Source organism: Rhea americana, unplaced genomic scaffold, assembly GCF_003343005.1.
Source record: "Rhea americana isolate MKP2758 unplaced genomic scaffold, rheAme1 scaffold_97, whole genome shotgun sequence".
In the NCBI taxonomy this organism is placed as follows: domain Eukaryota; kingdom Metazoa; phylum Chordata; class Aves; order Rheiformes; family Rheidae; genus Rhea; species Rhea americana.
The window spans coordinates 93,415-104,851 of record NW_028187166.1 but is presented as its reverse complement, the minus strand read 5'-3'; the positions used below and the strand labels follow the sequence as shown (position 1 = coordinate 104,851).

At 47.9% G+C, this 11,437-nt stretch overlaps 1 protein-coding gene across 1 annotated transcript in view; it reads left to right on the top strand.

The window, feature by feature from the left end:
• The window catches only part of NACC2 (NACC family member 2), a 22,174-nt gene extending 10,743 nt beyond the window's left edge, over positions 1–11,431 (top strand). The window contains exons 3-6 of the mRNA XM_085325287.1: positions 3,748–3,915; positions 6,808–6,913; positions 7,204–7,301; positions 10,092–11,431. Of these exons, the coding sequence (XP_085181413.1) occupies positions 3,748–3,915; positions 6,808–6,913; positions 7,204–7,301; positions 10,092–10,591 (872 nt within the window). The 3' untranslated portion in view covers positions 10,592–11,431. The remainder of the gene's footprint in view (positions 1–3,747; positions 3,916–6,807; positions 6,914–7,203; positions 7,302–10,091) is intronic.
• Positions 11,432–11,437: the final 6 nt, after the last annotated feature.

Sequence of the window (11,437 nt, the reverse complement as noted above, 5' to 3'; positions counted from 1 at the left end):
GGGCTGAGCGGGGGCGGCGGGGCTGCGAAGCCGCCGCGCGTCATGGCCAGCGCCGCTCCCGCCGCGTCTCGCACCCCCGGCCCCTACCCGAAGCCGGTCGCGSCGACGGTGCGCGAGACGAGGACGCTGCACGACCGCCCCGCGCGCCCGGAGCCTCGGCGCTGCCCGCCCCGGAGCGCCAGCTGCAGCAGCCGCGTGATTTTCAGATCAAAGTATATACACTTGCATTAAAAAATATATAAATCGGCGTTTGACTCGTAGCTCTCTCTGCTGGCTTTTTAATGCTTTCCTGCCCGTGTCCCCGGTAGCCGGAGGGCGGCGTTGAACAGGAGTGCACACTGCGTGCCCCGGCCTTGGGAGCAGGGCAGCGGCGGCCCTCTGAAGATGCACGTTAATTGGGAGAGGAGCGAATCCTATCCTGTTCTTTGGAGCGTAAAGGCCAAACAGACTTGCTTTCTTTGAAAACACGGGGGCAAAGTGTCTCTTGTGTGCTGCTGCTTTACGTAACCGTTCTGCGTGCAGCGATTAATATCCCTTGAATTGGAAAGGCCTGAGCCTCCGGTAGTTCYTGCTCCGTATCGTTGCATTTGTACTCATGCCTTAAGCAAAACAAATTGCAAAAATGATTCGCGCCTGTGTTTAGCAAGAGATTTATAGACAGCAGGGCAGCTGTAACCAAAATATAATAGCGGATTCAGTTTAGGCTTGCTGGTCTTTAGCCCAAGTTTTAGTTTGTCTCGTGAAGTATTTGTCTTCAAAGATGAAATGTTAACTTCTCTATGGCCCCACATGTATAAAAAGAAATATCTTCAAAAGCAAAGAWTTTTTTCCAGGCGGAGCTGTCACTGGCTCTTCTCAGTGCGGGTGCCGTACRTCGGTATTGTTTTCCTGAAAAGCTGCTTTTCTTTCAGGAAACAGACTTGACACCAAATTCTTTGAAATTTCCCTAGGAAGTTAGCTTTAGTACAGAAGTTGTTCTGGTATTTCTCTTCCAGTCTTCGTTATTGCTACATCAGGGTCTGTTTTGCTCCAAATTTGGGTTTTATTGAGTGTTTGCACGGGACAAGCAGTAAAGCGGGCAGGTTTGTCCTTGTCCACCATGGCTGTTTGTTGGTCCTGTGCCGTAGATGTTTAATTTCTTCGGTTCCAGTCGTTTTGATAAAGAAGCGGAAGGACGTGGACAGGGCTGAGGATTGAGATGGGGCCAACTGAACTCAGATTATTGCCAAATCTGAAGTTTTGGGCTAGAAAACATCCCTCGGCTTCTCGAGCCCCACAGCTCCATAGTGCTTAGCCGTATTGCGAGGTGCCCTGAAACCTGCAGCCAGAAAACTCGGTGCAAGCGCGAAGGATAACGCAGCTATTACTAATACTGTGTGAGGTCCACGTTGGCTTTGCCTCCTTTGGCTGCTGCGTTTTGTCCGGAAAAACCATCCGAAGACACGTCTGTGTGATCAGAGCAGTGACTAATCTCCATTTCGGTCTCCAGTCTAAATTCTTTTTGGTTCAGAACATATAAATATTAGATAAGGAGTAGTGCGGACCCACCGCCTGTCACTTKTACTGTGAAATGCATCATTTGGCGTACTGGCTGCAACTGTTYAAGAGTGCTTTCCCTGGAGGCGTGCAGCCTTTATACCTTTAAAAAAAGAATGACTGGAGACCTTTAAAATAACTCTTTGAGTATCAGCACCAGCGTGCTCAACTTCTAGTCCTTCTCTTTTAACGGCTTAATGTCTGCCAGCTTTTTAAGTGCTGATGAATGGACCGCTTCCCCTGCCAAGCTCGCCTGCAATTAACCCAGGCCGTATGAAATAATATGGCCTAATCTTGGTCTCTGTCTGCGACCTCTCGGTTCAGAAACATGCATTTAGCACAAAACGCCGCTGCCAAGCGTTGCCATCCGTGTACCCCTAATAGCATGGTTCACCATTCGTTCGTTGCCTCCAKTAGAGACCTTGGACATCCCGGTCTGGCTCCTGCGACTGATAGGCAGAGCGGCGGGTYGTGCATGGCCTCTGTGATTTGAACTTTTAGTTCAGTCTATGTGTAATAGAGAAGCAGGCGGAGGACCCTAACTGGTGAAGAGGTGTCCTCCAACAGCGCCTTCTCCTCTCCCCACCCAAGGTTCACGTCTGTTTTGCAATGGCCTTTGTACCCTTATAGCCTGCTTTTGTGAACACGTTTTGCTGAAGCCAAAAGGTCTCTGAGGGAGAGCAGAGTAGGCTGTTTGTTAGTCTTTTTTGTCCCTGTGTTGATACCATTTCTAGTGCCCCTCTGCTTTTGATGAGTTTAAGCTGGGAAATATTAGTGTCTAATTTGACATCCTCTGTTCGGACTGTTTGAGAGCGCCAGAAATGTCACAGGTCTTTTAGGTGCTTCCGCTGTGTGAGCACGAGATCCGCAGAYGCAGAGCACCCGAGCGCTGGGAAGCGCTTCCTGGAAGAGCTCCTSCCTGGGGGAATGTTAAAATGGGACTCCGCTTTGCCTGGGTGGTCAGGTTGTGATGGCAGGAGAAATTAGTTTAAAGCATCGCGTGAGCTGTTCTGCCACCGTTGGTCCTTAACCGGTCAAGAACGCGCCAAGCCGTGCAGGCGCCGGGCGGTTCTGCTAGGGAAGAGGCATCCCGATGCTGCGGTGGCTCTCCTGAAACATTTGCTTTAAAAAGCTCTGTGCCTAGCTGCCGTTTTGCAAAATATCAGTATTCAGAGCAGCTCTAACTTTCTAGGGAAGGAGGGGAGCGATGAGGGTGGGGATGTTTCCAGCCCTGTGCCTTGCAATACGAAGTCGCGGAACAATGCAATATTGCAGGACATGTCCTAGTTAGAACACTAATCCCTTTGTAAAAGAGGCATTTCCGCTTGGTTACTGCAGCAACAAGTTTGCAAAACTTGTTATTTTATCTAGAGAATTGAAAAATGGCCTCCAGCATATCAGAATAACTACAATAAAGGACACCTTTTGAGTAGGAAACATTTGAGTTCAGAAACTCTAATTGCTTTTTTTTTTCTTTTCTTGTATCTGTATTCATGCACAGTGAAACATTCAGTTAGATTTGATTTTTCCATGTAGCACTTGCTATGTTATCAAACCTTATTGGGGAAAAAATATCATTATAAAAAAAAWCATCAAAATTTGTAAAAGCTCACAATATGTACTAGTGTGGTCTGAGTCAATATACACCTGTGTCAGTCCTATTTTGCTGTGATTTGTAATTTTAGGCATGCCTGTGAACTTCCACTGTAAATGTGCTTTAGAAAGCTAATCCTCTGTATGCTCACAAAACCCAGAATTGTGCAGTGTTAGTAGTAAAACTCAGTTGTTTTAGCTTTTCAACATTAACGTTTGCTAATAGGCAGTGGCAGGCTCCATTAATGGTATGTAAGGGAGTGTTTTAAGTGAAATCACAGCTGCGTCCTAGTAGTGCAGCGTAATTTGTTTTAGAAGCCGCAGCTTAATGAAATTTTTTGGTCGGTTGGTTGGGATATTTCTCGTTATTGAGACAAAGTGCTAGCCCCCGAAAGGTGGAGCAGGGGAGGGCGTTTCGGCAGACGCGTTGCAGCGCGCAAAACCCTCGAGCGGAGCCAGCGGCCCCGGCGCAGCGCGGGCACGTCCTCGCCGGTCCGGGGAGCCGCGGGGCCGAGCGGGTCCCCGAGCGGCGCCGAAGAGCTGAAATCTGACCTGCTGTCGTGGTGCGTCGCTGATGATAAACTGTTCTAATGGTTTTCCCTTTTAATTCTTTTTAAGTTGCTCAAGAAAAGCCRGAGCAGATTCCACTAGAGAATCGTTCCTGCGTCCTCATACGACGGGATCTAGTCGCTCTCCCGGCCAGTCTCATCAGTCAGATCGGATATCGTTGTCACCCCAAGCTCTACTCGGAGGGAGATCCTGGAGAAAAGCTTGAGCTCGTCGCAGGTACTAAGGGAGTAACTTTTTCTTTGCTCGAGGATGACTAGAGATTGCTGGTATTTTCCTTCGTGAAACGTGTCCTTGCTCTTGCTTGCGCCGTTGTTGGAGTCGTACATATTGTATGCCCTTGCTGTGTCTTTTTGGATTATTCATCACTAATTATCTTGAAGGAAAAAAAAAAATCTTAAATTTCTTTTAATTTGCTGATAGAAAAACGTGTCATTAACAGGATTTATTCAATTGAATTAATTTAGCAAATTTAGCATTTTAATTGAATCCCTCAGCTTGTATTCTTCCTGATTGGTGTGGGCTGCATCGCAATTGTATTTTGATTTAGACACGCAGATTTGAAAAAAAAAAAATGGTGCTCACATTAAAAGATTTACCCAGCAGTGCATATACAATTTGTGTCAGTGAAGAAGCTTTAAAAAAGCTTCAAAAGTTTTCTAAAAATTGGAGATGTTATTAAACTCTCAAATTTCCGTAGGAAGGCGGAATCGATTTTGGTTGGCCCTTTCATCTAGCCGTATTTTCTTTCAGTTTGGGGTGATTTTACAATAACTGGAAAATTCGCTCCTCCTCTGCCCAGGGCGAGGTGGGAGACGGTGCTCTTTAGCTTTTGGTGACKCTGCCGGCGGGGAGCTGGCGCGGGAAGGCGATGCGCTGGCCGTGGAGGGCAGCCCGAGCACGGCGCGTGCAGCCAGTGTTTCCCTGCGACGTCCACAGCAAATTCCAGTCTGCAAAGTTATCTTGTGCACCTACAGATTCCCCTCGGTTTCGTTTTGCTGCGGGAGCCCTCTCGGTTCGTACCCCACCGCGTAGCGAGCAGCTGCTTTGCCCCCCCGTGTCTCGTATCCCTTGCCGGCTGCCCACGCTGTTGAGCTTTAATTAACACCTGTAAAGCACTCGGTGCAAAAAGGACGCGTGGCAGTGCGATCAATCCACATCAGTTGTCCTTCCCTTCTGGTCACTTATGTCTTGGTGAGTAGCATAGTTTTATCTTCAGGCTCCAGAAGGAATCTTAACTTCCAGAAATACCCAGAAAGGTTTCTGAGTGATCAAGGAAAGCTTTCTTCAATGGAAAGTAGAAATAAAATGCACACGCAGTAACACAGCATAAGACCACGAGTATTTATTTTATCTGGAATATTCATTTTATACCCATTTACATTTTATGTGAGACTTCTTAAAAACATCAAGTGGTGTGGGTTATTTTCACAGCGAGAGCTGCAAATTGGCTTGAGGCATCTCTGCTTGATTTACATTTTTCAATCTTGGGGAAAAAAAAAAGTAGATTAATATCTCTAACTGATAGTGGCTGCCCGGGTTATTTTTTATTTATTAAAGCGAAGTTACCCTTGGTAGCATCTAGCTTTCTCTCTGATGGCTTATCTCGTAAAACGCTGCTACTGAATAAAGGCTCGGCGGCTAATTACCGTTTCAGACGTGGCGCAACCCAACGGGGGTGGTTGAACCCAGCGTCGGTGGGAGAAGACTCCTTCCGTGACAGCTCCATAAGCTCCATATCCCAAGCATCTCCTTTTGTCTCRGATTTTTCATGCCATAATTGATTCTGCAAACTTCAGCAGCTTCCTCGGAGAAAGCCTTAAACAAGCCTTGAAATGATCCTAGTAAAACTTGATGGATAGGTGCTAGGAGCCGAGGGTGGTGCAAGCGGGAGGTTCYGCAGTGGGAAGCGCCGCGTGCGCTCGGCGCGCTCCGCACTCTGGCAAGAGGGAGTCAGCGATCCCCTGGGGAAAGATGGGCCCGGTGAGGTCCCCAGGCGGAGCAGGCTGCCGCGGTCGGGGCCGCTGCCGCGGTCGGGGCCGTCCCTGCGGCGGGACGAGCCCAGCCGAGCTGCCCTGCCTCTCCGCGGGCGCCAGCCCGCCGGCTTTCTGTGTTCTTCAGCTCTCTCTTTATCTTCAGGATTAAGAAGGACAATCTGTGGGCTTTCCTGGAAATTCAGGAGGCAATTTCATTTCTCCAATAGACGTTCTTTTAATCTTAAGGACAGTGTGTTCTGCATCCAGATATGACCCGGTATTTAATCTTAATTAAAAGCAAATACCAAAATCCTTACAACTCTTATACAACGGTACACTTGAAAAATGAAATAACCTCCCCGTGGAAGCAGATTCGGAGGCATAGAGAGGTTTGTTTTAGTAAGCTGTGTGTGAAGTAGAAGTGTTTGATAAGGAAAGGATAAGAAACCTGTAGAGCACTGAGGATCTGCTTCCAAACCTCTGCACACAAGCTGCTTTGGCTGAATTCCTTTTTCTTCCTGAGAACATCCTTTAAGCCAATATATTTCAAAGTCAGCAGTTCCTATGCAATAGAAGCGAAATTCCCAGCTCACTAGAAGTAGGAAGAGGTTGTGGGCCAGGATTTTTGGAAACAGTTAGATCTGTAGCATAAATACATACCTTCTCTGGGCTAGACAGTTTTTTTTTTCTTTCTTCCTTTAGTTGTATGTTCTGCAGTCTTTCACTTAAGAAAAAAAAAAAGGACAAGTGGATTGGGACTTTCTTTTCAGAAAGAATAAATAATCTGCTCTGTATATATAAAAGCATAGAGCAGAGCCTTGTGTGGTGTGCCTTTTATAAAAACTCAGTCTTTCATCTCATTTCCATAGACATCTTTGCTGTATGGGTAAAATTATTGCTGCCTGGGGCTCCCCGAGACCTTGAGGGGTTGCAATAGCGGTCCTCACGAGCCTTCTCCAAAAATCCCATTAGCCTTCTGGGGCTTTTTTAACAGTACCTGAAGAACACGCTTCCTACTGCCTGCCTCGTAACTGTGGAGAAGCAGCAAGGCAGGAGGAGTTTGTTCTTGGCTCAGAGGGCAGCTGTCTGCGGTGCAGGGGTTTAATTCTGAATTCTGCATCTTCAACCGTTGCAGGTTCGGGCGTTTACATCACTCGGGGGCAGCTGATGAATTGCCACCTGTGTGCTGGGGTCAAGCATAAGGTTCTTCTGAGACGTCTTCTGGCCACTTTCTTTGATCGGTACGTCCCCTTGCCACTTACGCTGTCTCGGGGGGGTCCACTTATTTCCTGATATTTTAAGTCTATTAATGCATGTGTCTTTTCATCCTCTATATATGCTTTACTTATATCTCTGCTTTTTCTCAGTGATGGCTTAACCTGAACAGCAAATTTTCTGATTCCTTGCCTCAAAATCATGCAACTTGGCRATTCTTCCATGAGAAACTGAAGAGAAGAGGACAGTGTCCCCTTGCAGGGCTTGGGACGGCTGCTGTCCCCCGTGTAAGGCTCTTTCTRTGCCTTTCTTGCAGGAACACGCTGGCCAACAGCTGCGGGACTGGCATCCGGTCGTCCACGAGCGACCCGAGCCGGAAGCCCCTGGACAGCAGGGTCCTCAACGCCGTGAAACGTAAGCGGGGGYTTACTGCCGCTGCGCTGGAGCAGCGGGCCGAGAGCAGGGCTGCGGGGTGAACGGGGAAGGGCAGCTTTGTTGCCTAACGCACGTGGTGRAATTGGGCTATAGGAAATTTTTTTCTTTTTTTGCATCATCAATTTTTTTATGTCTGAAGTTCTTTTTTCCGTTGTTTGGCAGAATCTTGATATAAAACATTGCTGCTCCTCATTTATTTTGCCATATTTTAAAATGTTAATTTTGCAGTTAATTAATTTGTTGATAGCTGTTGGAAGGAGGAAGTCRAAGTGAGACGCTTGGCAGCTCTCCGAGCTTGCTGCTGCCGGAGCAGATCGTCTCGGTGTGCGCTGGCTTGCGTGGCCTAGCGCTCAGTCTTGCGTTCGGCTTCATGCAAGCGTAGGGAGCTGCCAAAGCCACCGGTTTACAAGAACAGAGTGTGCAGCTCAAATCCATCTCCCAACCGGCTCCTTTCGGCATGTCTCGCTGCTCCTTTTGGCCCAGCTGTGTCCTGGCTGCTGCCGGGCCGGCGAGCGCTGGGGCTTCGCGGTGCCCTGGGCTTTTGCCGTCGTTGCTCTTAAGTGGTAAATGAGCCTTCGAGAATAAAGAATTCTGCTGGCTGCTTCAAGCTTCATAACGAGGACTAATAGGCTTTTATGTTCTCATAGTCAACATTTCTGTTAGTTTTGCAATCTATTTTCTTGAATATGTTTTATAACCTTTTTTTAATAAGTAAAACGGGAGCCTTGCTGCAAATAATTTTGCACAATCTTTTTAAAAAGATTCTATAAAGCACAAGTAGCTTTTATTTGTAACGTTGGAGCTCTGGACAATGTTCTGCCTTTTACCAAGTCGTTCATCTAGTCTGCCCAGAGAGCATCTGAGCTCTGCGTTAGAGCTGGTGGTGTAACAGCAGCAACTGTTTTAAAACCAGCAGCTCTCCTGCTGTCCTGCAGGTAAGACTGCCTGTGTTTTAATGATTAAATGGCACTCTAGTTGTGCAAGGTCTGGGGTGTGGAGGACTAGCTGAGGGATGAATCTGTGCACAACGGCGAGTGTTTACAGAAAGCTTTTTGTTACTTCCATGAAGATAACTGTTCCCWGTGCCAGGCACAAGAGAGCGAATGGTTAAATATTGGGCCGTTGCGGGCACTCTTTTGAATACAAGGAGTGCATTATAGGGCAAAAGGTGCTTGCTGGTGGCCATGAGGAGCTCRGTGGTTTAGGAAACACTGACGGTTCAGTACAGCAAAGCCCTTTTAATACATGTTTGATACGTGGTGGAAAGCACCGTGTTCTCTCACCGTTTCCAGATTCTGGATAGTAAATCTTTATGTAAATATTACACTAGAAAATGAAACTTCAAGCTTTTTTTTCCCCCCTCTTTTTAAGATTTGGAAGATAAATCTTCCCTTTCCGTAACTGTTGCTATGCTGCTGAACTGCTGGGGCCTTGCAGCCAGACTGAGATCTACAGCACATGGAGGACAGGGATAAAATGGCACATGTTCAGTATATGAAGCCAAGATCACTAGAAGGTGCTGTTGGTGGTTGCCTGTAGTTTGTGTATGGTGGCCTCCAGAGAAAGGCCTCCCTGTTAACAGCTTGGCCTGGGGCATGTGGAGTCATGAAGGACGCTCAGCATCTTCCACCACTTTTGTAGGGCTTGACTTTGTTTTTCCAGTGCAGTATTCTCCAGTTTCCATAAATGCATTGGCATTTAAGCAATACAGGCTTTGGGGCAGTGAGATGGTCTTCTGTGCCAAGGAAAATCTGGGAATTACTAATGTATATTACCCATTTCATTGCTGATAACAAAGAGGCCTCAGATACTCAGCAGGAGTTGAATCCAATTGCCTCCTTTGCTCTGGCTCCCAGGTTGGATGCAGTCCAGCACCGCTGCACCMGTGCTGGAGTTGGCATCACCACCACGTGCGCTGCCTGGTGTAGCTGGAGTTTCAGACTGGRCTTAGTCCTCGCTATGGTTTGAGAATAGTTTCAGAGGATGGAAAGGCTTCGTTGTCCAGGGACAGTGCCAGCAGCATGCACTGTCATGTTTCAGGGCATACGGTGTCTGCTTACTCCGAATTTTATAGAGAAATATCCTGTGGATACACTTTGGTTGGTAATTATCCATCGGTGCTTGACTCTCATGGAGAAAGTGTAGCAGGAGAGTTGCTGGTCTCATCCGCTATATGTGACACCAGGTCATGTTCTCCTGGTGGGATGCAGGAGCAGCTGTGCTGGACCAGGCCAGAGGTCTGTGGCGTGTTGTTTAGTCCTGCAGTGGCCAACACGCGGAGTGGGACGTGCAGGGGATAGTCTGGGACGTGCAGAGGATAGTCCTTCAGGTGCAGTCTGCACCTCCTGGCAGAGGGCTGTTCTGAGATTCCCCCTTCTCAGAGTCGTGCCTGCACTGCCCTATTTTTAAGAGCCATTAGGGGATCTACTTTTGAGGAGTTTGTGTTGACCTTTTCTCCGCCCATTTATTCTTTCCGCCCTGACAACTTCCTGGGTTCAGTGGTTCCCAAAAAGTGGGTGGTCATTCTCCAGCCTCCTTCCCCGAGATTTTTAGGATTTCACCTTGTATCCTTCCCAGTTGTTTCACTTTCAGGCTGAAAGTGCCTTTGTGAGAGCTCTGCCGCGCTTGTGAACCCCTGCTTGATAGCCGCTGCGTGTATGATAAGCGTGTCGTGGCACGTTTCTAGGATGGGACGAAGGCTGTAATCGCTCGGCCGTCTTTGTGTTGCTTCCTCTGAATCCTCAGTGGTAATTATCCCTGTCTTTGCAGTGTATTGTCAGAATTTTGCCCCAAGCTTTAAGGAAAGCGAGATGAATGTTATAGCAGCCGATATGTGCACCAACGCCCGCCGAGTCCGCAAGCGCTGGCTTCCGAAGATTAAGTCCATGCTGCCGGAAGGGATGGAGATGTACCGCACGGTGATGGGCTCCAGCACAAACAGTGTCCCCCTGGATCCCGAGTTCCAGCCCAACACTGCTCAGGTCTTTGAGCAGCGCATCTATGCAGAACGGAGGAGCGAGTCAGGAACTATAGTAGCTCTGAGAACTAACACGGTAAACGTAGATCTAAGCAACGGCTCCAACCAGTCCTTTGAACAGAGTGAGGATGCCGAGGGGGCTGGCTCTGTTATACAGGAGGCAGCCGCCACGGATGCGATGGCGTCGGATACCCAAAGCACTCCACAACCTTTCGAACAAGGTTCGGGCTCCACTAGCCGGCCGGAAACTCCAGTGAGAAGACAAGATGGTACTTACGGAGGGACTTTATAAAGAGAGCAAACGTTTTGTGACCTATAAGGGATCTGTAATACTAAAGCTGCTTGCATGCATTACTAATACAAAACAAAAATGTGATCAAGCCACTTACCTACTGAACTGCTACTGTTGCCTGAAAAAAATGTGATTTTTATTCTGCTTGTATTTAAAATTTATGAAGGAAATAATCGCATTCGTTATACTGTAAACGACTAGGTCTGTGGCGACCTACTTAAAAAAAAAAATATTGGGCTTCTTTTTTGATATTCCTGAGGTTAGTCTATAAGATTGTAGCTTTTTTCCTTTTTTTTTTYCYTTTYYTTTTYYTTTTTYYYYTTTTTTTTTAAAGAAGGGGAGGAGAAAAGCTAGACACCCCCCCAACCACCACCACCCTCTCATCACCACCCCATCCATTACTCAGCTCAGAAGTAAAGCCATCGTTAACCTTTTCCTCTAAAGAGCGTTTTACCGTCACTTAACAGGAAAGCAAGATGTGTTAGGGTGCGAGTGGTTTGCCTGGCGATGTTTTTCTCTGTAAGAACGGCTCTAGCCAAGTGGGATCGGGTGGGGGGAAATTGTTAAACGCTTCCGTTGCGGGAAGGTCGGAGGAGGAYGCGTCGCGCGGGGAGCTCTCCGGGACGCCCGGGTCCGGGCCTTGGTTTCTCCCCGTCTCCCTTAGAGCTTCTCCTCTTCGGTTTGCTGCTGCTCGCTTGGCGCACGCCGCAGGGCCCCCGCGGCCGGCGGTGCCGCCGCGACCGCTTCGAGCGTGACCCGTGCAAAAAACATAATAAATAAATAAACAGTTTAGCCTCGTGCCCTTCTACGAAGGGGTGTCGGGGAGGAGGAAGGCTTTAGCGGCTC